Genomic DNA, 26,738 nt, shown 5'->3' on the forward strand with positions numbered 1-26,738 from the left:
CAATTTTTTCTGCCTTTCAGTGGGAGGGTTCATCTCCTTGTCTTCTGGAGTACATTTCTCCTCCTCACTATCGTAGATGGACTGTAATGTGCCCTAGTGCATTAACAGTGAGAACCAAAGATTGTGTTTTCTTGCTGATGCTTACTTCTTGCTCTTGCACTCTGCTATGTCTCACCAGCCTGCTTTGCCTTTCAGTTCTGCTTTTTTTCTCTCTGTGTAGTGAAGTTGTTCCAGTTTAAACTCTCTTATCTCGCAGCATTTTGTGAGTTAATCCCTTGGTAACAGCAGTTTGGATTTCCCAAGCCCCAGCTGGAAGATAGCCCCAATTCCCAACGCATAGGCAATGCCAGCGTTTCTGGTTTCTAGCTAATAAATCTGTGGTAAATCCAGCTTGGATTGTTGCTTTTTTTTTTTTCCTTCTTCAGGATTCATGACAGTTATAAATGCTGCAGTGCTCATCACATTCTTCTTTTAGGAAGGGGATGTGAGGTAACGCAGCTCACACACACTACACAAATCACACTTGACCAGAGCGTCGTGCTTGGATGTCGTGGCTAACTTTGAATTTGTTTTCAGTTTGTAACCCCAGTAAGCATTTGATAGTAATCTCAAACTATTCCTTCCTAGCTGTAATTTGACAGGCATTTATTGTATTCATAGTGATCAAGTCCTGTTTTTTAGACCAACTGCACTTATTCAGAAGGGAAAAGTCTCTCCGTATATCCTAATTTTGTCTTATGGTTAATTTAATCCTCGTAAAAGATAAAAGAAGTCCGGACAGCACTTTAAGTGCTCCGGTCTCCCAGTAGCTCACAGATCCCTCCTGGGAGTTGTAGGCTGTCAGGTGAATTCTTTGTAGATGAACTCAGAATGCAAATAAAAAATGTAGTTCCTACAAAAGGGATTCTCCAGAAGTTTAATTATTGTAGTATTGCATTGAAGGAGTTTTATATCAGGTTTGTGTTAGTTTTTTTTTCATTATTTTTTCAGAATCAGTCACTGCATAATTTCAAGTAGGTGTCTTTGTAATCTTTTGTTTAATTCAGTAAAGACCAAGCTTTTAAGACTTTTTTTCCCCTTTGTTTTGGTGGGGTTTTGAGTCTTACAGCACAATTATCAATCCATGTGTGTTCCTTGTCTTTAAAAGATTCTTTCTCTTCTCCCTCGTATGTTTCTGTTCTAACTTAATTACCTGTCTTTGCTTATGTGAGAGGGATGTGTCTGCTAGTGTCACTTGGATTGGTTTGGCCAATCAGTCTGTATTCCTTTGTAATTTTAAAATACAGATTGCTTATTTGTAATCTTTCTGCTTCTTCGTTTAGAAAGAAAAAGCTTAAAAAATCAAAATTGACTGAGAATAGTGTTTAAAAAGGATATGTTTGGGTGTTGTGGGGAGTGGCCTCTAGCACTCGCGCTGTGACTACTGCAGGCAGGATTGAGACCTTGGATAGTATGCAGAGCATTTGGTAGTCTGGTTTTATAGCTTCTATCTGAAGAGCCAGAAGAGGCTTTGTGTCTCGTTATGAAAGGTGAAGCCATATAGGTCTTGGCATAAAGTGAAAGCACTGCTGCACTTGCTTTCCTTGGTAGGCTGTTGCGGCTCAGTTCGTGTGGAAGCTGGATGGGTTGTTGCTCTTTGATCTATCTGTTGCTCAACTCGCATTTCCAAACCAATTGCTTGAAATTCCATTGGTTTTCTGTCTTTCTGCTCTAGCAGACTCTACATCTGCTGCTGCTGCTTTTGGGCAAGGCACCCACCCCCATGGCAGGTGGTTTTCGTAGACCATAGCTCCTCCATGTGCAGGCACACCTGAATAGTTCAAGGCACATGGACTGAGGGGTCAAAAGCAAGCATCTTGTGTAGCGGGAGGCAGGGATGGCCATGGCCACGTGATCTGAGTCAGAAATAAATGCTCTAAATAGACCTTCCACTGCTTTCCTTATTAGGGGATGCTATTCAAGGAGATTCCACAGTCCCAAGGTAATTGTGCACAGTGACTCTTGTCTTTCCTGTTTCGTGTATTTATACAAGCTGTGCATACTGAAAAGCACGTGTCCAATTCTCAGAACAACTTCTGTGGTAGTGACGTAAGATTTACCATTTCCATCAAAGGTAACCTCGGCAAGAGAGGAGCCACCACTCTCCTTCAGAGCTGCGGAGTACGTTCCCAAGCCATTCCCTTGGGTTAGAGGCTGTCCCTGCTCTGCATGGAAGGAGAGCACGTAGATGTCCTGTCACATCTGCCTGAATGTGCTTTCTACTTGGTGTCTCATAGAAACTGAATATGTGGAACCTGTTGAAGAGGTGCATAACAGAGCAGGCCACAGCTCATTAGGGTTAACCAAGCCTCAGCTTTCTCACCCTGCAGCGCAGGGTCATGTTCCCACAGCTGTCAGCTTCTGCCCACCAAGCTCCTGTGCCTTGCACTCTTGCAGCCCATTAGAGAGGATGTGGTTTTTAGATGCTATGCATGAAGATGTTCTGACTTGAGATACCACGTGTAATAAGGGCATCGTTCCCCTAGTGGGCCATAAGACACTAAAGTGCAATTGTCCTGATTGACATATTGGACATCTACCTGAAAAAAGCATCTGAGTGGTAGAAAGCTTGCTTCCAATTGAAACGTGGCTGTTTCTGTATGTAGCAAAGAGGTGAATATTTCAATTTTTTTTCTATATTTCTATCAGCAAATGTTCGGGACCTTATTCACATGTTCTTTTAGAAACAGGCATGTACTTTCTCATTGCATAAGCTACTTCATACTGCTCTGGGAAGATTCACATTAGGGCCTTCCTTTCCTTTCAGTTTTTGCCTAAGTTTGTAAACCTTAACAGTATCAATTTCCTACAGTCTGTTGTCCAAGCCTCTTGCTTCTAATGAGAAGCACTGGGGGCTGGGTGAGTTCTGCAGAGGTATCGCGTTGGCGATGGTGCGTTTTGAATGGCAGCTCAGGGTCCTGGAACAGCACTGTCCTTAGGAGCTGCCTACAGCTGAGCTCTGCTGATGCAGGGCAGGGAATAGATGTGTCAGATCTTCTCAGTGAGTGGCACTGTGGAAAGACGGAAATCCACCTGGGATAAGCTTCAGGGGAATGCAGAGAGAGCGCTGTAAGCAGCAGCCTGCCTTTCTGAGCAATGGTGCATCTAGGTCAACACAAGGTAACAGGTCTGCTGGCTGTAAATTGAATTTGTTTAAAACATGCATCCTCTGCAATGGAGATCCATCATTCCTCTTGATTAGGGATTTCTCTCAGAACACGGATTCAGTGGTCCAGCTCTAGAAAATATTACATATAATAGTCATTTGCAAGAGGGAGGTGTTCATTAACCATCACCTGCCTTTAGCAGTGGCTCTGTAAGTCAGTGAATGCTGGGCTTAAATTTCTTTCAAAGCAAATGCATTCATGATTAGCAAACCCTTGGTTATATTTTCTGCGTAACATTAAAAACCGTGTTTTTGGTAGCTTTTGGACTCTGGTTTGTACTAACATAGACATATCATTTGGCGAAAGTGGTGTTTGACCTAAAAATGAGGCTGGGTTTAATTGTTTAAGCAAGCGATAGCAAAAGCATCTCGTCCATTTTGTGATATGAGCCTGGAGTAAAGATTGTGTGAGAACTGTAGCAGACAGGTTCAGAAATCCTTGCGGAGACAAAATGGGAAGACATTGGGATGCTATGGTACGTGGAGCCCCTCAGAACCCACTTGTTCGGAATGTACTCTCACTGGAGCAGGTAACAGCTCTAGTGCTGAAAACTGACATTTTTCTGGGGAACTACCAGTGCTGCACATACACTGATTAAAAGCAAAATAAATGCATGCTATTGTAATATCCCGAGGTGCTGCATTTCTGAGGCAACAGCCCTGTCTGTATTTAGGTCAGTGTGCAAGACCAGAAGTGCTAGAGAAACAACAAACAGCCAAGAAAACAAGCCGAGGACTTATCTAATTACTCCATCAACATTTTTTTTTTACTCCATTTGAGTTTTGTGCCACTACCCACAGTCCGTAGGCTGCAGCAACAGATTTCAGTAAACAGACTCAGAATGGTTTTAAAACCCATTAAACATAAATTAGTGCAAAAGGGCGATGGAGGGTTTCACTTTGTACAATGGCTCTGCTTTATGTTACCTGGGCGTTAGCATTTATGTCAGTTTTATGTCTTAATTTAACTTTATCTTAATATATCGAGCGTGCCATTTGCTATTAAGCAATTGTACAGATGTAGCCTCCTGAAAGGCCAAATAGGAGTGCTGGGTGCAGACAGAGAAATGAGATGGAGCCAGTTCGAGGGTGCTGAAGCACATTGGTGGCGACCTTGCAGTTGTTTGCTACTGCTGTCTTCTCATTGGAAGGAAAATTAAAAGTTAAGCTTGAGGCTAGAGCGAGCGCTGAGGGGGAGGAGATGACACGCTTCTGCTGAAGAATGTTTTGGGATCTTTTTCTGCCCACAGGAGAGCCACACAGAGGAGCATGAAGGCGAAGAGCAGGTCCACGAACAGCCCCAGCAGCAGGAGGAGTACTGATTCACGCAGCGTCTCTGACAATTTTCATTTTGTGTGAGAACTTTCTTCTGGAGAATGGAACATGTGTGGCCTCAAACTTGAAATCAGTTCACTCCCAGTCTGCCATTAACATTTATGTACCATAGTGAGTGCCAGCCAACCACTGCATTCTGTACCCATACTTTGCCAAGATGCATTTGCAGAAGTCTTCTTTCAGTGTATCCTCCCGAGAGGCTGTAGGGCTACATCACCTACTGTACATCACTGCAACTTCACCACTTGGCTGCTTGAGATTTGTTCTGCTCTTTAAGAAAATATATATATTTATTTTTTTTCTTTTTGTCTTAAGTATGATACACTTGTAACTTGTTCTAACATATTTATATTGGCATTTTGTGTGGCAAGAAGTACCGTACCACTAGCTGTGTCTCTCACTTTGTGGTGCTTTGGCGTTTTCTCGTACGTCTGCCCTGGGGCGTAAATTTGGTCAAACAATTGGAATAAAGGGATACAGTGGAAGTCATGTTCAAGCCATAACGATGAGTTGTGTTGTGGAGGAAAATGCTCATGTTGCTCACGTTTGTTCCTTTCCTGCCTTTGCCGAATGGGAGGCAAAGCATCTGTTTCACTAGGAGAGATTTAAAACCTTGTGTTAGAAAGCTGCATGGTATGTTTTTTGGCTTATTTCTGGAGGACAGGCATCCATGTAAGTTTTTCAAAACCCTCCCAGTTTCCTGACTAGTCGATAGACATTTCCCAGCTTTTCTTCCTACCTGAGGAATTCTGGCCCGGCCTGCAGCTGCAGCTCCGCCTCCGCAGGCCTCGGTGCTGACAGAGGTGAAGGAATCTCCTTGACACAAGCGTAGCTGCAGGACACCATCTCTGCCATCACACTTGGCTCCGCACCCTCAGAAGAGGACAAAATAGGGCAGCTGTTTCCTTCCGCTCTGCTGCCCCGACCACACAAGCATGGATGAGGAAACCAGCCACCGAACCGGCCCTGAAAACCTCCCAACCCCCTGTAAGTGGTGGTGAGCACCTCGTGGGTGCCGAGGCTGCTTCTGAAGCACAGAGAGGCAGCAAGAAGTCCTCGTGGGGGTGGTGTGCCCATCTGACCGGCTGAGGGCACCACACTTGGCTGAGTCCTCCAGCGAGGCCGGCGCGCTGCACAAGTACATCGAACCAGAGGTGCCTGTGGTGAGAGCACTCCCTTCCTGAATGGTCCCTGCTACCCTGTTCTAAAGGATGGTATTTTATCAACAGAAATATCTTGAAGTGTATAAAGCATTCCTTGTTTTTATTGTGAAACTGTGCATTCTAGTCGCTCTGAATATTTTATGCTTGGTATTCTTGGCCTCTCACTTAATTTACTGAATTCTGAATTGTTCCTCTAGTTAAGCAGGTACTTGGAAGTCCCAGCTCAGTCTGCAGTCACTGAAAAGTTCAAAAGCCCATTGAACAGCAAAATCACCTTAGGTCTAAAGCTAACCTAACCTCATGCTCAGGTTCCCAGCTGATGCTTCCACAGAAAGGGTTTTAATTAATCAGCCCCTCAACACACACACACACACACACACGCAGCTTTCTGTTCCCAAGAAATCTTTTGCAGCTAAGTGGCTCCAAGTTAAATGTGAGAATGCTGCTGTTGTGCTGCGCCGCAGGCAATATATAAAATACTGCTAGACATTAGAACAGGTATTTCTGTTCCCCTGATTGCTCCCCCTGCCCCGCAGAAGAGTTTTGGATCCTCCGGGTTGAAGGTTTCCTGGCTGTGCCTCCAGCACTGAGCTCACATCCCACCCGGTAACACCGAAAGTGCTGCAACCAGCAGGGCAGCACTTCCCTTCCTGATTTTGATTGGTTACGAGTAAGATCTGATGTATAAAAACGCGTATTTTCCAAATGAATTATTTCCAGGAATCACCACAGATGGGGGAATTGTCATTTTCATTGTATTTGTGTTTATTAGAACATATGTACTTATTACAATTGTCATTGTAATAAACAGTAGTTCTTCATAACGCTGTTGAACTGAGGAGCGGTCTCCTTTAACCCATAGGGGATTTTGGATGGGGGGCACGCAGTTTGGGATCAGGCATCAACTTGGTTTCACCAGCCCTGGTCTCTGATGGCCGCGGTTCATCCTCCTGCTAATGGTGGAGCAGGGGCACGGGGAGCACTCCAGCAGATGTTCTTCTGAAGGCGCCGGCAGTCAGGTTGCTGGGCTCCTGGTGGCTCACAGTCAGGCCGTTGACTTTTCTCTCTTTGGGGCATGTATAAAGAACAAGAGCAGCAGCAAGCCGAGCTTCATTTCCCGAGGGTTCCTTCTCTGCTCTGTTGGGCCTGAGGAGCACAGGGCTCCCGCTGCTGCATCAGGGAAGTGAGTGACGCAAGGAGCCGGGGCAGGGCCGCACCTGCTGGAAGCCGCTGTGCTGAGGGGAGAGCCGGGCTTTGAGCGGGAAAATGTCCTCCTCCTCCCACCCCCGTGAGTAACCCGTTATTCCGTTATGGTTTCCAGAGGCATTTGTATTGACCTTTACTAAATAGCACACCGTAAAGCTTCGGTTATATATTAAATGTAAACTGAAAGGAATGTAAACATATGTATTGTTAATTATAAATAGAGAAGTAATGACATCATAGATTTTAAAAAGTCTTATTCAGATGTATCGGGCGTTTTACATTACCCACAAACTGTCGCATGGTAGAGTAGATTTTTGTCTGAGTATGTGAATAACTTGACTTGCGTTTATCTTTTTACATGTTTAATAAAAAAAAATATGTTCAAATCTGTCCAGTTCTAGAGGTTAAAATAATCCTTCTCTTTCTTCAAAACATTTACTTGCTTCATTACTGACCGCATACAGGAGCAGGAAGGAAAGGAGCTGCTTTAAAAAATTAATTTCACTTATTCTTTGTGTGCAAGCAGTGTCTATGCATGTACCTACATGTGTGTACCTATGTGCATGTAAACAGAGCCTTCTTTTTTATGGCAGATTTCCGACTTTCGAGTATTAAATCTCATGTAGTATCACTTTGTTTTAATGCAGCAAAAGCAAAATTTGAGGGATACAGGAGTCTCCTGTGTGCTGCACTGGTGAGGCTGCACCTCGAGCACTGTGTTCAGTTTTGGGCCCCTCACTGCAAGAAAGACATCGAGGCCCTGGAGCGTGTTCAGAGGAGGGCAGCGAAACTGTGAGGGGACTGGAGCACAAGTCTGATGGGAGTGGCTGAGGGAGCTGGGATTGTTCAGCCTGGAGAAGAGGAGGCTCAGGGGAGACTTTATTGCTCTCTGCAATGACCTGAGGTTGTGGCGAGGTGGGGGTCAGCCTCTTCTCCCGCATAACTAGTGACAGGACGAGAGGTGATGGCCTTAAGTTGTGCCATAGGAGGCTCAGGTTGGATATTAGGAAAAATTATTCTCAGAAAGAGTGGTGAGGCACTGGCACAGGCTGCCCAGGGAGGTGGTGCAGTCACCGTCCCTGGAGGTGTTCACGAACCATGGAGCTGTGGCACTGAGGGATGTGGTTAGTGGGCATGGTGGGGATGGCTGATGGTTGGACTAGGGGATCTCAGAGGGCTTTTCCAACCTTCATGATTCTGTGAAAAGAGCACTGTACAGCAAAGGCACTGAAGCACCCAGTGCACTTCATTGGGATGAGTCTGCCGTGCCACACCTAAAAGCCACCTTGTTTAGATTACAATACCGCTTGTTGTGAAGAAAAGGGGAAAACTTCATTGTAGTTCTCAGGGCAGAGCTTTGGCAGCACGAGCAGCGGTGCTGCAGTGGTTCTGCTGACTTCGCAGGGGTGTGAGCTGGGGGCACCTCTGTGCTGTGGATTGAAGGCACCTGGGTGTGTGCTACTACCACAGGGTCAGATTGGGTCCTCCAGCCCCACTTTGGGAGGATTCTGGTAGGGGGGAGCTCAGCATTCCAACCTGTGGAGCAGAGCCAGATGCCTTTCATAACCCACTGGGGAGGCACGTCTTTGGGCCTGTTCTGTGCAGCAGCACAGAAAGGAGGTAATGTGTTCAAATAGCTGAAAACTTTCTGACAACTGTCTTGTTCTTAAACTAACTCTGGTCATCCTCATGCCATTACCTGACATTGCAAAAATAAACCTGTGACCACACCACTGTATGAACAGAGCATTTTTATTCTCTTTCGTTGAACTGGTTACCACCTACGATGGTTAACAATTCAGTATATACAGTGTGCATTGCATTATCTCTGCTTATACTTGTCTTTATATAGACTGTAGTGACAAACAACTTTAAAAAGGAAAAAAGTGCTCAATTTCCTTTTAAATCGATGTTCTACTTCTCTTCAGAAAGAGACAAGTGCAGGCAGCTGTGGCAGTTCAAGTTTTATAATGTCATTAATGTAATATTTCAAAATACTCCAGTACAGTGCATCAAATTGTGTCGATTCTGTGACCATTATTTCCAGTTATTTTACAATTAAGTGCAAGATGGGGGGAAAAGGAAAACCTATCCAGAGTTCTCCAGTACAATCGCTTTCAGCCCAGACATATTTTTGGGTTCTCTATTCCTGTTCTTTTCTTGTCAAGACTTCCTCCAGGTACTTCTGATGGATGTGTTACAAATATTGAAATAGGCGAGACTCGTACAATGGTGAATCTTGAATTTGAATCGATGCTTAACTTCATCAAACAGTGAGATTGCTGGGTGCACCTCAGGCTCATAGTTCCCCTTCAAACACAGCGTGCGCAGGACTGTTTGTAGCATCCTTCATTAAGCAAGCATCAGCCTGGCTCTGAGGGAGACCTCGGGCACCTAGGGAGCACCTCCATGGAGCCCCATGCCCCCAAGGCACCACACGGGGCAGGGATGGGTCCACAACAGGGAGGGATGCTGGAAGCTGCTGCTCCTCTCTCCCAGAGGAGCAGCCTCCCCCCCTCAGCAAAACCCCATGAACAAGGCCACCTGCGCCTTCTGCCTGACTCGAGCCTTAAGCTTGCTTTGGACTGTAGTGTGGTGTTCATTGAGGTGGAGGGGCCCTCAGCGTGCTCGTTGATTAGGTGGAATGTGCATCCTTCCAAAGCGCAAAGTACTTCACAAGTTCATCTGGGGTAGCTGCTTTGTGAAGAAGGGAAGACAACACAGGCTCGTCCCCAGTGCGCACGTTAAGTTGATGAAACTAATGTTTAGTGACTAGGTAACTGCTTCTGCCCTGCTTCTGGTGGCTGAGATAGTTCCCTGTTGGAAACACGTGCCGGTCAGTCACTCGTGCATCTGTGCAAGAAATGTGATGAAGTGCTCCCAATGGGGCGAGCGGGCAGATAGTTTTGGGGCCCTTTGGTGAGGGCAGCGTAGGGAGTGACGGAACTCAGATTTCTGCGCCTTCCTCCAAGGCACACAGAAACCCATGCAGATTATGGATGAAGTGAGCGGTTTACATCTGCATGCAAATGGGGATATTGAAAAGCAAAAAAAGCTCTTCTCAATTCTTGTCTTGTTTGTTGTTTTTTTTCTATCATCTAAAACCACAAGAATTCAGATCAAGAACACAAGCAAATAATCACTTGCTTAGCATTTTGCACTGAGAGAGGAAGCTTAAAAATGCTTCGAACGAGGCTCATTTTTCCCTGCTTGTTCATGGTCTTGAAAGCCACGTGCTGAGTCGGCCTACCAGCAACCACCCGTTGGGCAGTGAGAGATGAGCATCTTTGCTGGCTGCATTTATCCTCAGCTGATTACCTTCGTAGGGCATGCTGGTTGCTGCTGCTTCAATACCAACCGCACACTGGTTGCTGCATGGAACAGAAGCATAAAGGGAAGTTCCTTGAGTATGGAGCCAGTGTTTTTGACAGATGCAGGTCAGCTGAGGCTCATCCTAATGCTGGAGAGGGAGAAGATACGGCATGCCTGTAACTTTCTGATCTCATTCTCTTCACACATTCAACTGAGGTGAAGAAAAGCCTGGGTGTACGTAAGCCCTTCAGGAGGCTGCGCGGAAGAAACGAGTTGTGAGGAAACAAATATGGAAATGGCAGCAGGTGCAGATGTCTGAGTGGGAAGGACGCACCGGCTGGGTCTGCACTGCAGGGTCCCACTGGTGGACAGAGCGGGCAAAAGCGGTGCTGGTTATAAAAGATGGTGGGTCCCATGTGACCCAGCATGGCGGTACCCAGGGCTTGGGGCACAGGGGCAAGGAAGAGGGAGATCAGAGCTTCAGAGCGGGGACATGGCATTAGTGAAGAGAATAAATACTGGCAGCAGAACAGCCTGGTGAACGCCTCTCTGCCGGACAGCAATTTTCCTCTGAGATGAAGCATCGTTTTCACAGTGGTTCGAGTATCTGGGCTATTCTGTTCTTTGGTTGTTCTAATCAGATTCATTCCACTATTTATCACATCAAAAAGCTGGAAATCTCATGTGAAGTGTCACAGTCTGATCACAGTGCAGGTGTTCATTCTTGGACGCGTTTCTTCAGGGAAAAGATGTAAATGTTGAAGTGCTCGCTCAGCTGCCTCCCCTAAAGACAAACCACAGAGATCAGCTCGGCACATGCTCTGCAGTTCAGCACCTCTCCTCTCCTGGTCACGGTGAGGAGCACCCAGCCCTAGTGTGCCTGGGGCCCTGCAGGTGCATGGGGACCCTCAGGTGTTTGAGCAAGAGGGCTGTGCTCATGGCTCTTGCAGCACGCTGACGGGAAGTTAAATTGCTACAGGCCAGATTGACAGATAGCACAAATCATGGCAGAGCTGGACCCAACCATTCGGTAGTGGATTTTAACCAGGTAATCCCATTCTCCTCTTCATTGACTATTCCACATTGGTGCTTGAGTAAAGTCTGCTACAGTGGCAATACCTGCTGGTAACGGGGCCTCTTTCATAGCCAGGAGGAGAAATCCTCGTGTCCCAACAGCGTATCTTCAATAAAAGAATGCTGAGCAAACCCCTTTTAAATGAGGTCTTTGCCATGCAAGATGTTTTATCTGAATGTGAACTCCCATTAAGACACTTTCCTAAGGATTATTTGACAATGCTTTTTAGAAAAAAAAAGAAAAGGCATTAACTGAGGAAAAATGAATGAAGGCAGTAATTCAGATGCCAATAAATGACAAAACTGATATCTGGCAGACACAGAAATATGCTGGGAAGACTGAATTAGCTGGAAAACCATTTGGGTCTCCAGTTTAAGAGATAATGGCCAGCTAATAGAAGGCCATGAAAAGATGAGAAATTTGAGCAGCTGTTTTGCTTGCAGATTCAAAGCAAAGTTCACTGCCTTATTGTAAGAATTTGATGCATTTTACTTTACCTTCCTGTTTTTTTCACTCTAGTAACCTCAGGATGAGAAAGTGCAAAGATGTGAGGGCGTTTGTGCCCCATTGATCAACCACATACAACACGTAAGAAACCTATAGCTAACACTCAGACTCCAAGACAGTACCCCACCTACACAGCACAGAAGCCACCCCCAGAAACCCCTCACCCCCACAACCCACACAGCTGCCCCCGGCCCCTTACCACACAGACACCGTAATGCACATGTGCAGCCGTGACCAGCACGGTGAATGCACCCAGTACGGCTTCCTCTGCCCAGCCCAGCAGCCCTGAGATGGCTGCGTAGACCACCAGCGCCAAGGGGAACAGGAACCAGTGCAGCAGCTCGGGCCGAGTGCTGCTCATCTGGCAGATGATGACTTTGCACTGTGGGAAGAAAGGCAGGTGGGTGAGAGGTGCTGGGGCAGCCGGCTCACTCCTAACAGCCTGCATCCATTTTCTCTTCAGGTTGCTTTCGATGGGGAAAAATAGGCTAGACCTCAAAATGGAGCCTGTTTCTGCAAAGGAAGCTGCTATCGACAGCCTTTGTGCCTCGTTGTCTGTGGTTCTTTAAGGACTTTATTGCAGGTAATTTAAAATATACATTTATTTCAGGGAGGCAATGTTTTGACATGCCACACTTTATGAGCTGAAGCCTGGTTTTGCAAAAGGGGAGTTTGTTTGACACTTCGTGCTTTCACACAGCCTCATAAAGTTGTAATCCCAAATCAAATTGCCACCGCTTAATCACTGGGAGAGCACAATGGTATTCTAATCACATAGCATTGCAGGGATATATTCTGGTTTGCTGTATGTAAGGGAGGGAAAGTAATATGCCTCTTCCAAATTCTGCTTTTCTGTTCTAGCACTCCTTTGTATTACCACATCACCCACCCGAGCAGCACCGCTTCCCTGCCTCAGTTATGGAGATGGGCTCTCTGGGATGGAGCTGGGGCCTTGGGAAAGGAATCCCACTTAGAATGGCAGAAGAAAATGAATATATGAACACATTCAGCTGAAAGCAGTTAGCTTCATTTTACTGAGACCTTGAACGGTCATGAGATGAACTTAGTTCAAGTTCAGATTTGTACAGTTTAATACTCAAGCCTTTTACCTGTTTGAGCTTCCTTAAGACTTTTGTCTCATGTACAACGCTCCCTTTTGGATTTTAGGAAATTTTTATCCATTTAAGCTTCATTCAGAATTTGAATATGTTTAAAAACAGATTTTATGCACCCTGAAAACACTAAAAACATAAAAAAAACCTTTCCCTGTGCAGTGCTTGAAATCCCATAAGAGCAGCAGTAGTGGTCTGAATGAAATCTAACAATAGGGAAAAAATAATGGCTTGAAGAATGTCCAAAAATGATAACCTTTCAATAATGCAATATGTAAGCGTATGTACATAATGTAAATTTATTTGCTTACAGTGAATTATCAGTATGGATGATGGATGTTTCAAATAGCACCAGTTCCATGAGTCTTTTAGGAACTGTTCCAGACGCTGCTAAAGCAATCTCGCCAATTCATGAATATAGGCTATAATTTCTGGCTGAATAATTGCACCTGTCCCAAGGTTGGATTTCACATTGTTTTAAATCATTATTACACCTTGTTAAGTATATTGCTCGATCCTTCACCAAGATTTATGGTGAGTATTTGGAGCAATGCAAGCTTAGTGCCTCGTGGAGTTGCAGAACCTCGCTCAGCCCTCTGCAGGGCCAGCAGCTTTCCTTTCCAGGCCCTTCTTCCTCTGTTTAACCAAAACCACAGGGAATGCCTCATCTCTCAGGATGGGCTGGATGCTTTCCACCTGCCTTCTTGGGAGAGGCTGTCGCCCTCCCCGCATGTCCTGGCACCGCATGTAGGCACAGAGCAAGGACAAGCCGGCCTGTCAGGGTGCTGGGGGAAGAAGCGCGTTGCCATGACAACCTCCCCCTGCTTCAGGGAGAGAGGGGCCGGGGGAGGTGCGAGGAAACGGGGCCCGGCTTTCACTTTTAAATGTTAAAGATTGCAACTAATACGCATACATTTTTTATGCCTGCTTTTTAAATGTTATACGTTTCAACTAACATACATACATTTTTAATTCCTGTAAGGCTCTCATACCGCAGTAGATGCCTTGGTTCAAGGAAGAACAAGGCCTCACATTCAGCACACTGCACTCAGTGCCTTGTAAACTGCAGTCTATGGTGAAGCTACTGCTTCCAGCCCCTGCGATTCTGTGACTTCTGTGGGACTGATTCCTTAAGATGGGGTTGTCTGATTTGTGACCTTCAGGAATGTGCATTTGTAAAGGACATTTAACAAGCAGTGCAATTAGGATTTTTTAGTTTCTAGAGGAGTGCTGCTTTCCCTTTGGAAATTCCCATATTCTCAAAGCTCTCTCTCCCAGTGCAAGGCACTTCAAGACTTCCATTTTTTAAATGGGATGCCGTGTTGCTCAGTGACATGCTGTTGCAGACAGCCTTCCCAACATGTCAACAGCCGCTATGCTTTAGGATATTTTAGTGTTAGCTAGAGGAACACCTTTCTACTTGGCTGCTGCTCTTGTGGCAGGAAGAGAGGCAGGAGGCTTTGGCCAAGGAAGGAAGCCCCATGTTGCCTGCCATGGCCCCAGTACTGCCTGGCTGCCCACACTATTACTTCACTATGGTTTGTATTGCCCCAGGGTTGTTAAAAGGAGGAAAATGGAAACAGCATTGATGTGGCTTGGGGAAAGCCACCGTTGGGTGCGGAGCCATCACTGCGCTCCTGCATCACTTCGTGTCTTTCCCTAAAAGCTGCTGCCCACAGCACAGCCTTATTCTGAGCAGAGAAGGGGAGATGCAGGACCAGCTGATGTGCGTGTAGCACACTAACAGGCAGAACAGGGGGGGAAGGCTGCAGACAACCCCCTGCTCTTGCTGGTAAATCTGAGCCCGCATTCAGCTTTACTGTACTTCGATTCCTGATGTGCCGGTGCACAGCTGTTAGGCCTCTGGAGCTAAAGCCTCCCTGGGCTGTTCATAAAACCCTGAGGTGGAGGGCAGGGGAAGAGCCTTCATCAAAATATTCTTCTGTGGTAAAATAAATGCTGCAGCACTGTGAGCTCCCCAGCCCAGCCAAGTGCTGTGATGTATTTTTGTAAGAAGGAGCATAGCACGGAGGAAGAGGAGTAGTGTGGGCGATTGTGCTGAATTTTAACTACAGTTTCTGCTCCTTCTGTTTATTCACACAAAAATAGAAGTCTCGCTGACACAAAGCTGTCTCTAAATAGTACCATCACCACAAACATACTTACAATAACATTTGAGAAAGTAACCCCAACCATCCATAAAAACAATCTTGGCTGCTTTGCTAATATGTTGCCTGGAGATAAAACCACCCAGACTGTAAGAAGCATGAAGAGCAACAGAGGTGACACAAGAGGGAGGAGTCCTTCATACAAAGAATCATTCTTCAGTGTTTTCGTTAAATGTGCTCTGCAAATAAATACAATGATTTCATGGAGTAAGAAAACTTATCCATTCTATTTCCGCACAGTAACTCCAGCCTGACCTCAGCCCAAGAATTCATCTTGCAACACAACTGCTTGTACAAACGCGTTAGGTACCCAAGGTTTTAAAGAGAAATGGTAGGAACTTCTTTCTGGGCTAAAATTACACTGTTTAATTCACATAGCCTCTGGTCAGCTCCACTCCCTCATCGCTGTCTGGCAGTGGACCCCTTGGCTTGCACACAGTGAGCTGTGGTAACTCCGGTGTCATCAAAAGCACAGCATGCAAACTTGCTGTGAACTCAAAACGTATATTTTTAGAAGATTAACCTTCTAATATAAGACAGGAAATGACTTCAGCCAATACAGCGACAACACAGCTGAGCACATGGCTGGCAGGTATTGCTGTTGCTTGGATCGAGAGGAGATGCTGCTGGACAATCCCACAGCAACGGCAAAGTGCAGCCTAAAAGTAGGGGGTACCTTTTTTCTAACTAAAGTAATGGAAAATTTGTGATGCATTGTTTTGGGTTTTTTTTTTGTCTTGGATGTTTTAAGCTGCTTTTTAGAGATAGTACTAAATAAAGGTAGTGAAGAACTGCATTTTCTGTCAGCTGGGAAAACTGTAAAAGTAGCGTCAGTACCTTTTGCGCCTAGCTTGGTATCCTCACTCAGGCAGAACTCACTGAGAGGTTATAAAAGCAGTAGGAGGTACTAAAGTTCACTATCATTTAACTATTTCTTCATACACAGATTTCACATGAGCGATTCTGTGTTTGAAGTATACTGGGAAACGTTCTGTTTAAAATCTCTGACTCTCTGTGTTTATAAAAGCAGCTAGACAAAAAGCCAATAAATACTTTCTTCAGTCCTAAAAACAATATTATTCTGATAAAATAATGACTGAGAACAGGCAGCAGGGTGGAGAGAAAGAGCATTATTGGAAAACTCAAATTCCTCACCAGCACGTGGCTTGTGTGTGCATCCTTCAAGCAACCCCAGCTGGATGTTCAGAATTACGGTGCTCTTCTGCTTAGAGGAATGATAAAACTTGCCAAAAGGCCTATGTCAGATGATGACACGAGGAGGCAAATAGCAGAAGTCCCGAAATGAGAGGAAAGAACATGGTGCTGCCTTCTTCCTCCTGGCCCTCCCTGATGCAACGCCCTCAGCCTTTCCTGCCCACAGCTCCTCACTTGGGAAAAGCTGCGATGGGGAGAGGGCCTCTTAGGAACTCTGCGTTACTGTCTTAGAGTCTCTCCAAAATTGACGTGCTAATATTCATTGCCACTAATTCCTGAAGATAGGGAGTGACAGTCCCTCCTCCAGGAAATGTGGGATCTGAGAAACCCGATGTGACAGGTGAGGGAAATGAGCTAGCAAATACTAGAAGAAGGCAGACAGCATTAATAAAAATAGGCCACCAGAGTATAAGTGAGCTGTGTATGAAATCACTAGGTGCAGCAAGCCAACTCTTAGATGTAATCACCGCTTGCCACCTGCCTAGCCCATATCTGATGGCAATTATCTGCAGCCTTCATACAGAGAGGAGTTCTGCGGGAGGATCTGAAAGACGGTAAACTCCTTTATGGAGCGGAGATGGTCAGCAACAGAATTTTACTTAAAGCAGGTAAAAGTCAAGAATCACATCTGGCTGCAAATAAAACACATTGTTTATATCTGGAGGGCTTTCATTGGTTTGTCATCCAGGAACAGTGTGAGGTTGCCTGGAGAATGGCAAGTGAAAGGGAAACCAGAGAGGCTACAGACATGGGAAAGAAGCCAGTCAGATGCTGAAAGCTGGACAGAAAAAAAAGCTACAGTACCACCTCAGGACAGCTGGCTGAAAGTCTACAAATACTCCTCATGTAAGGAAACCATTAAATATACAGAATTAAATGGGAGGGACAGAACTTATTTAATGTTAGTCCACTTACCTGTGGATGTTGTATAGTGTTTGTGGAAATGAAAGAAGTAAACTGAAGCCTGGAAGGAAAAAGAGATTGATATGCAGTGATTTACAGTCATGCCAGGTTGACAGTCCCACAGTCTCTAATATGACAAAAGAGCCAATAAGCCATTGTAGAAACAACTCAGTATTCTAGTACTCATCACAGGATGCACAGGAAATTCAGAGGCTTTAGGCAATAACATAGCCCTCCTTATTTTTCCAAGAGTTAGCTGCTAGAAGTAGTTGCTGATTCCGATTTTCTTGTGCAATGAGTGACAAGAGCTGGAAGATTTTTAAAACATGTGATGTCACGAGTCAGTACAATCGGTTGTGTGTAATGCAGGTTCCTCCCCAGGATCCAAGAAAGATCACGGCCCCATTTTGCATGAGCAGCTCTCTGTTCATGTAGAAAGAGACAAGTCTGACACCAAAAGCTTTCCAATGGAATATATAAGGATAATTAATCTCCAACAGCGCTGCTCACATTAGTGGGGAAATAATAGGTTTACAGTCCAATATACTGAGATTCAATTAATGAGTGGCTTTGCTGAGACAATGGCGTAAGTGAATTAATTTTCATGATATAGCCATCATTTAGATGAGTTGTTTTTTAAAAAAATACAGCCGTGACCTTTCTGGAACTCAGCTTTAACCAATAAAGGACAAGGAATTTGCCTTTGTTAACTCTGTGTCTCTCTGCCTTGCTGCTGTCGAGAGCCCAGGAGCTGGCTGAGGACCCGTGTGGCGCCCTGTGCTACACCCCCACGCAGAGTGCGCTCATCCAAGGGGCAGAGAAGGACTCCAGCAAGAAGTGAGCATTCAAGTGTTTTAAAAAGCAGCAGCATTAGTCAGCCTAACTGGGTGAGCATGTATACAGCCCTTCTTTACTCTGTGACACCCATTGTCTATGTTTCCCCACAGAGCTCTTTGGTTTTGGTTTTCCTGCTATCCTATATCAAATGCCCTTGCTTGGTTGGTTTGCTGCTTGGAGATGGCTCTCAGTAGCATATTTCTGCCCAGTTTTTATAATACAATACTTGAAGATCATCAAGGGAGCACTAAATACACACATAATTAATATCTTGTTAGGGGGAAGAATAACACTCTGATTTGGTAAACTTTCTGCTTTACTCTTAAAATCTCATGCACACAGTTAGTTCAACACGCTTTTATCTCATTATTAGAAATGCTGCAAATCACAAGGCAGTAGGAACAGGCACAAGAAAGAACTATTTCAAATTACTTTGCACCGGGGTCAATGTGGCATAGTGGAATCTCAAGAAATTTCAGCGTTTAGCATTCAGCCCTCGTGAAAGACATACCTAAGTCTTAGAGTGGCAATGCAGGGGAAGGAAAACTAAAAGGGAGAGTGAAGATCAGGATTGCTGGAAAACAAAGGAATTAAAAAGGGATACAATAGATATTCTATTTCCTCGGTCTTTTTGATTATCTTTTAAAGAGGAAGAGACAGAGAATGGGAAAAAGAATATCCAGCCTGCAAGTCATTTCAGGTATTGCATTTTCATGTGTTTACTTCTTGTTGCTTCTTAAAACTGATAAGATAAAGAGCTCTGCCACTTTGCCATGGCAGAATCTCTGTATCAAACAGCTGAAGGCTGTGCAATTGAAGTAACAGCCCAAGTATTTTGTAAATGTATTTACAAAATTTGCAAGCTTAGTGCCTTCACAACGATGTGTGTTTCATGTGCACTGCAGTTATCTATGTTTTCTATTAGGCAGGGAGGGCTGGTTCAATAAAAGCTTGAGTAACGTACAGCAGTTCCAACATCTGCATCACATTAGAGCAGACATGAGACAAAACATTGACTCTTGAGGTTAAATCTAAATTTCCTGCTGCAATCCTGAAGTTTGATTTGTTAGGAGAAAAGCAACCAAGAGGAACAGAAATAGAGACTGGAGCTAGAAATAGAATTCAAAGACCGATGGTTGCCAACAATTTGTTATTTTTATGAAGTGCCATTTTAGTTAGAAATAACACGCTGACCACAAACAATCCCCAAGCTATAGCTGAAAGTCGCAAAGTCGCTTTCGGAGCGGGACAGTTACAGCAGTCACTCCTCTATATTTTTAGGCACCTTCCCTTTAACAGAGCGAGCACAGAAGATGCAGTAGGGAAGGCAAAGGGCGTTCCCCTGTTTCTGACGGGATTTTCAAAATTCCATCATTTCCTACAACACGTTGCACTCCCCCATCGTCTTTTAGTCAAGGAGGCCTGGCTAGGGGGCTGCTTTTGGTACTCATTAAGTCTGCTTTTTAATTGGCATTAAGAAGCCCTTTGTGCCCTGGAGCTAAATTACTGATTCCACGTTGCTGCCGTTCCCTGCTGGTCCAAGGAACAAAAGGTGCAGCCTGGAAAGCCACCAGGCTGTCCCTCAGGCGCTGGACCAGCTCCGCACTGCCCAAGGGATGGCCTTGGTACTTTTTTCTTTTTTTTATAGCCTATTTTATTTTAAAATCATAACAAAGTCAAGCTTAGTGCATTAGAAGTTTTTAACACGCTACAGACAATAGAACAACTCAAGTGTTTGTTAAAAACATCATCGCTCTTCTAGTATTCTTTTAGTTTCACCTTCAGTATTTCCCCCAGCTGACTTAAGTCCTGAATCCCAAAGGTAAGAAAACAGCTCTGCTCTGAAGGCAGAAATACAAAGCACAGATGGGGTGGCACAGATACACACAGGGAATTCTTGTGTCATGCTGGGCATCAAGCCCAAATCCTGGGATTTAGGCACAATCCCGTGCTCAGCCCTGAGCCTTTCAATATCTTGTCTCACTTTTCAGAGAAATAAGCATTTCCAAAGCTCTTTATCAGGAATTATTTTGTCCATATTAAAAAACAACAACTACAAAAAAAAAAAAAAAAAACCCAAGCCCAGTAACAATGCATTCAGGATTACAGCTATGTCAGAAATGAAGGCATATCTTGTACTCCAAATGCATGTACAGATGTGTATAGAGATTTACATATCTATAAACATACAGATAGGTAGGTACTCAAGCACACACATACTGATATATGCGTGAAAAGGACAAAAAGATAATTCCCATCAATTCTAGTGACACCTTCAGATTTCATTTGGTGCTTTCAAATTCAATTCCAAAATTTTTCAGGTGTTAGCTGTGTTGCATTTCTGAGTGAATAAAAAACAAAAGCAGAAAAAAAAAACAACCTAGCAAGTGGTGGACAGTGCAGTACATTTGTCCTCTATGTTAATCTGGCAGTAATGGCAGACTGGCAATGATGTATTTAAGTTCACTTGCACAAAGGCATCTTTAAGCATGCCCCAAAGCCTACTGATGGCCTGAAGACTGCAAGGCTTATCTTGCCAGGGCACGATGCAGCTACTTGGGTGACTTGCTTGTTGTAGAGAAATGGATGGTGAGTCCAGAAACAAGCAGCTGGCACTGCTGTTAGCTCTACAAAATGCTCTTTCAGTAACCAGCAAAAAGACCTAGCCTGCCTCAGGTAACCGGGTTCCTGAATTCACCCAACTAGAGAGATTTTAAGCAATGCTAAATAAAAGCAACTCTAAGTAGGCAGCCAGAATACTTCGGACACTATTTTTAGTGAATTATGCTGCTTCAAAGGAAGAGTTATTCTTATCTTAGTTGCTTATTCTCTCCACACCTATTTCATCACAAATTCTTTCAGGTGGGTACCTACCATTCCCTCTGTCCTCCCCCAAAACAGACTTCCTGGAGCAATGAAATCTCCTCCTCAGTGAAGAGGTCTGCACAAGCCTTTTGCTTTGCATATTGCAGAAGTTTCGCTGAGTAAAAATCAACACTGTAACTGCTAACATTGCATTTCAACCTACAATTTAAATACGATTGCCTTCCTCCCTTATTCTTCATTAGCTTATTCTTCACCATAGTCAATGCTAGAAAAAAATCAAGATTGAAAAGATTTAGGCCTCGGTGTAAGCTTGAAAATTTTTTTTTTCCACAATTTTTTCCTGAATGTCTTCCACGTTGAGAGCAGCCAGACCCATGAAACATCTCTTAGCACACTGAGCAGTGCCTGAAAGCCAGCTTCATTAAAAAGTGAACATTCTGGAGCATTTGCAGCAGGAACAGCAGCATTTTGTGGAACTGTGTGGTTTTCCCACGCATTTTCTGGGAGGACGACTCATAATTGGTTGTGCAAACAAATAACTGCATACTGAGTTGTCCAGTCCACTATAACACTACATTTTGCTGCTATATAAAATTGCAATCTTATGACCACCTAGTAAGTGAAGAAAACTCTTAAACTTATAATTTTCAGATTTAATTGAGCCTGTAAATTCTGAATGCAGTAAGTAATTTAAGGACAGGTGAGAAATGAACCTGAACATACCTACTCACTATCAAAGGATTTTACATGATTAAGGGCACTGTGTAAACATGAGTACTGTGTTCATGCACAAAGTTGATGTATGTTTGGGATGTTTAGCATCTAAGACACTGAGTATAAAGATGTAAAGGGGTGTATTTATCGTGCTTACTGATTTTATAACTTATTTTCAAAGTCTAAGAACACAGTGCATTAATCTCTTTGAACTGAGCTGCAAGGTAACAATTAGCATTTGGAGGGCTTTAGTACAGACTGACAAATTAGTTTATGGATGTAGTTGCTGCTTTGATGTAGTCTTGTTTACAAAGCATGGACATTTAACTCTCTTTTTCTGCATACAGCAAGATTCAAACACCTGAGGAACAGTGCCCTTCGTTGAAAACCAAGGCTGGCCACCAGAAGGTCCGTGCCAGGTGAGTCCCCTTGTGTGAGTTCCCTTTTGGGGCTCTCACTGCCTGTGAAATGAATCCACACCATTGTTACAATCCACCATCATGGGCTCAACACCATCGATCAGCACCCTGTGAAATCACTCTGCCACCAGCCCCCAGAGCTCTTGTTTTCTGGGTTATTGTGGCTGTTTAGGATGGGTTACTCCAGACATGAACTTCAGTGCATTTTATATAGACCTGGAGTGACAGATGAGTCTTTCACACCCTTTTCTTCAATGAAGCCTTGTACAATCTGTCACAACAATGCTCTAACAAATGTTAAATTGGTGACAGAGAACTAGAAGCCAACTCATGTTAACTACACTTTTAAAACAAGGCTAGTCAGGGCCTGTAGGAGTGATAACATTTAGAAAACATATCACTGAACATTTATTCAATTAACTGTCCTCCACTGAGGCAGAACAATCAGTGACTTTGCAATGGGAACTATAGAAAATCAGTAGAGAATGACTTATTGGCATGAAGCAGAAAAAAAATATACAGTTAATATATGTAAGAAAGAAAAAGGAAAATTCCTTCCACCATCAGAAGTGCATTTAAGTTGTCTCTGTGATCAGTGCCTTGCATTGCTATGAAGGCTCCCAGCATCACCAGTTTTCCATGGGAAAGCAAAGTGCCTCGCTTGCAGCCGTGCATCAGAAAAGAGGTAGAGGACCATGTCCAGATTGCTCCAGCCAAAAGAAATCTGCCTGCCTGCTCTGATGCAGATCTGCTGAATGGACTTATGGGAATAAATGTCCTGTTAAGGGCTGGCCTGAAGGACTTGGAGATGCTTTCAAATGAATAAAATAGCAGGTATGTTTCAACTGTAACACTGACTTGGACCAAAAAAAACCATACTTAACATAAGAAATGCGCATTTCAGATGATGGCTGTTTGACCATGGCCTTCTGAAATTTTGTATCATGGAAGAAAGAGCAGACTGTTGTATAACTGCCAGCTGCATGGACTTCTCTGTCCTTCTTCAATCTATACAGTATGGGACACTGTTTAAGAACTGCTTTAGATGGATGACTGTGCTTTCTCGGTATTACAGAATTCAAATACTTGGCACATTTTAAATGTGTCTTCGTGTGGTCATTCGTTTTTTTGCTGGTAATGTGTTTTCTTTTACGCACTTATTCCGTTTTGTGAACTTATGTAGCTCAGAGAAATGAGCAACCTCAAGGCACACATGCTCCTTGCAGAGTACAGGACCCAATCCAGTACACATTGTAGGAAAAACTTCTGAATCCTTTGGCCCCATCTCTAAAAGAAAGTTCAAGTTTCCGATCTATGACAGCTGTTAGTACTCCATTGAACATTCCATGTTCGAACCTGTACTTTGAAAATTTGCGTCAGCTTTGCCACAAGCTTCATGAGCCAGATCTGGGCACTGCTGCCCACCAGATAGAGCGGACTCAAATGTGCCCCTGGGTCTGGATGGCAGAACTGCCTGCACCATGTGCCACACACTGATGAAGCACAACATATCCATTCTATGCTCCGGTGACCTTTCAACCACAAAGCATAGTTCTGCAATGGCAATGAATACTGATGAGGAGTAGGAACCTTCCTGTGCACCCAGGAGTAATTTTTCCAACCTGGCATCCTAAGGAATGAAGCTGATATGACTGATAACACATTGCCTGTTCATCTGCATCCTACCGTAACTTCTGAGCCCCCTGGTCAATTCTGAACAAATTTAATAGATTGAAAGAAATTTCCTGTAAGTTGCCTGGAAATAAACAGTCAAGTAAAGGAAAACAGTTATGTGAATGTTTCCAGTGAGGAGAAGATTGCAGCCTGAGCTCAAATTTTATTGCACATTATAAAATCTACTCCACAGAGAGCTAGTATGTGTGTCTTGAGTATGAAAAATCTTCATTCAGAACACGCACCTATCACAGGTCATTTAATTCCAACGTGAGACAGAAACCATAATCAATTAGTAATGCTGATCCTTAAACTACTGATGTTTATCTGTCAATGCAAATTTTGTATGACGTCTATCGCATCTTTTGGCATCTTTTTTGGTACTAGACTGCACGTAGCGAATTGATTGTTTTAAAATGCATATTGTAAATATTTTATATGGCTCTCAACCTGATAAGGCAGTGACAGGGAATGCCTGGTATTTGGGGCATCCTGGAGGGGTGAAAATAAATGATGGGTCTCACCCCAGTGGTGCCCTTTGAAGAGACCCTCGTTAGCCAGATAATGCTATGGGACAGTTGTGGTTAAATCCCAGCGGGCCTTTTGGAGTGTCATCCACAAAAGCTTTGCTGAGAGCTGAAGTAATTAGTTCCAGCTGAGCACACAGGCACATAACTTTAGAAAGGTCTGGCTACTTTCATGCTAAGAGGGGAAAAAAACAAAGGTATTTCTGTCCAGAAGGCAGGATAACATGCTCTGGAAATGGAGAACAGCCTTTCTTATTTTGTTTGGTGCTCAGCTAGGTGTGTGTTAAGGGGCATAAGGTCTGGAGCTTCAGGGTGGAATTGCATTCACCGCATGCAAAAATTACGCTTTCCTATTCACCGAGTAGCAGAATTCCTACAGAACACTCTGCAGAAGTTTCTCAGCTTCACAAGGAAGGCCTCCGAGGGCACTTTTCAGCAGCCCAAGAGCTGACCTTCCTACAGGTGTTCACTGTGTGCTAGACAGTTCCCAGGGACATATGTAAAGCTCTCTCTTGGGAGGTTTTCATAAAGCTTCTAATCTAAACACCGGTATCGCTGTGGTTTTTATGTATATCTTTGTGTGTTCTGGCACCTGATAAAAATTGCATTTTTGGGGAGTGAATGTCACCTGGTGATACCACAGCTTCCACTGAGGATGTGCATGGAGCGGAGTTCATCCCCGGGTTATATGTGGGCTATTCTTTTTTTTTTCTTTTTCTCCGAGAAACTCCAGGAAACACATCTGAAAAACTCCCCTCTTGTGCTTCTTGTTTGGATTTCTTCCCACTATAAAAGGTACTAGTTAAAGCCCAGCTGTGCTCAGAAAAGTGACAGCTCAGCAGCTGAACTCCTGTTGTGTACAGAACGGTGAAAGCACAAAACTGCAGGCGCGCTCTTGGCCAAGTATTGATGAAGCAGACATGCGGGTCCATTGTTAGAGTGAGCACTAGTGACTCTTAAATGCCATCAGATGGTTAAGGATAGCCAGTTAGGGCTTAATGGCTCCTCTCAGGGTTCTGGGAAACAAACTCGTAAAAAGCAGCAGAGGCCCTATTGCATTGCTCTGGTTTTCGAGAGGCCACAGTGGCATTGGGCTGAGCGTGCTGCAGGGAGGTTCCCTGAGACAAACAGGTCCGGCTGAGCAAGGCTCTGCCCTTGGTGTGGGCTAGGTCAATGCTTTTTCAGTAGGCACAGCGGGGTCCTGGGATTTACTGCAAGCTTCTAAAAACTGTGCATATCCAGATTTACTGCACACAGGTTATCCAGTGATAAAACACTTTAAACACTGTTGCTGAACTGAGATTCATACCTGTGACAAAGCTGAAGTGCTTTCTGGATCAGAATGATCCTAAGTAGAAGGATGTTGCTTTTCAAATACTTAAACTTAGTGTTTGTTTTTAAGAAAATTACTAAGCACCATGTAAACTAGGTAATATATAGTCAAAAAAAAAAGATAATCTACTGCATACTTTAAACCTGTATTAAAGCTTTAATTCAGCTGCATAAGTTGCTAATGGCGTTATAGACAGAGTGCAAGAAACAATGTTTTTAAAGAAATATTTTGGCTCTCAGTTATGCCTCCTCTGCTTGGGACAATGATGGAAGAAGTACTCAGTTCCCTGCTTATGGATCCAGCCATGCAACCGTACCACATTAGACACAAGCAGCGTGTTCTTTCTGAATCTAAAGGAACATTCCATCAAACTTTGCTTTGCAGTAGAGTATGAAAAATAATGCTCACTTCTGTGGATTTTATCATGCTGATGTGCTTTCCCAGCACAAATCTTCCTAATACATTGACTAGTTTGAGTTGCACCTTCACTCATGACTTCCCAAGCGCACCCAGCTCCCCACTGAGGCGGCTGTCACGCGCCTTGACAAGAGGAGCAGAAGCGATGTGCATCGTGTGGATGGAACTCTGGGCTGGCAGGCCCCAGCAGCACGGCTCACTCACAAGCCAGCACCCATCTCTGGCCCTTCAGCACGGCTCCCAGAGCACACAGAGCTCTCTCTTCCCACCAGAGGGCATTTCCTCACTGCACACGGCCAGGCTGATCCTTGCGTTGCCTACCAAAAGGGCAGCTACTCTTTTTGCTCTTCCCTTTCTTTCTTTCTTTCTTTCTTTTTCTCTGTGCACACAAAACAGACTGACAAATAAAAAGACTGCTCAACCTTGGTTGCAGAGGGTCTGTTTTAGGTGCTGCACACATCTCTGCAGACAGGTGACAACAAGAAGCTGTGCAAATGCAGCAAGTTCAGAAGCACCCCAGGAAGAACTCTGGCAGCCCCTAACTGGAACTGGAGTTGAGTGATGGCCTTTACCCAAGTTCTCCATCTGGCTCAAGGCCTGAATGCATTTCTGTCTACCTTGCCTGTATCAAACCCTGTTTTGTGCCCTCTTGTCGCAATTTGTATGTTCATACAGAAATCTTGAAAAAATATATGTGCTAACGTTGTCACTTTCCAGTCAACACACTGAAGCATTCCACGTGCACACCTTTGTAGCTAAGACCGCTGTGTTTTAGCTCATTGCAATGTAA

The 26,738-nt window shown here is 44.3% G+C and overlaps 2 protein-coding genes and 1 long non-coding RNA gene across 7 annotated transcripts in view; 2 read left to right on the top strand and 1 right to left on the bottom strand.

The window, feature by feature from the left end:
- MAPRE2 (microtubule associated protein RP/EB family member 2) overlaps positions 1-7,299 on the top strand; it is a 92,730-nt gene extending 85,431 nt beyond the window's left edge. For all 4 annotated transcript variants that reach the window (XM_021386715.1, XM_021386718.1, XM_021386714.1 and 1 more), the window contains one exon: positions 4,456-7,299. In XM_021386715.1, coding sequence (XP_021242390.1) covers positions 4,456-4,527 — 72 coding nt within the window. In that variant the 3' untranslated portion in view covers positions 4,528-7,299. The remainder of the gene's footprint in view (positions 1-4,455) is intronic.
- Positions 8,644-26,738, bottom strand: part of LOC110393974 (ethanolaminephosphotransferase 1-like) — a 48,795-nt gene continuing 30,700 nt past the window's right edge. For both annotated transcript variants that reach the window (XM_021387537.1, XM_021387538.1), the window contains exons 7-10: positions 17,214-17,262; positions 15,082-15,262; positions 12,003-12,185; positions 8,644-11,005 (exon numbers count right to left, since the gene is read on the bottom strand). In XM_021387537.1, the coding sequence (XP_021243212.1) occupies positions 10,940-11,005; positions 12,003-12,185; positions 15,082-15,262; positions 17,214-17,262 (479 nt within the window). In that variant the 3' untranslated portion in view covers positions 8,644-10,939. The remainder of the gene's footprint in view (positions 11,006-12,002; positions 12,186-15,081; positions 15,263-17,213; positions 17,263-26,738) is intronic.
- Positions 12,192-25,423, top strand: LOC110393975. Its single transcript, XR_002435294.1, has 4 exons — positions 12,192-12,386; positions 17,943-18,088; positions 21,926-21,997; positions 22,594-25,423. It is a non-coding gene; the product is annotated as an uncharacterized LOC110393975 (long non-coding RNA).

Source organism: Numida meleagris, chromosome 2, assembly GCF_002078875.1.
Source record: "Numida meleagris isolate 19003 breed g44 Domestic line chromosome 2, NumMel1.0, whole genome shotgun sequence".
Classification (NCBI taxonomy): Eukaryota; Metazoa; Chordata; class Aves; order Galliformes; family Numididae; genus Numida; species Numida meleagris.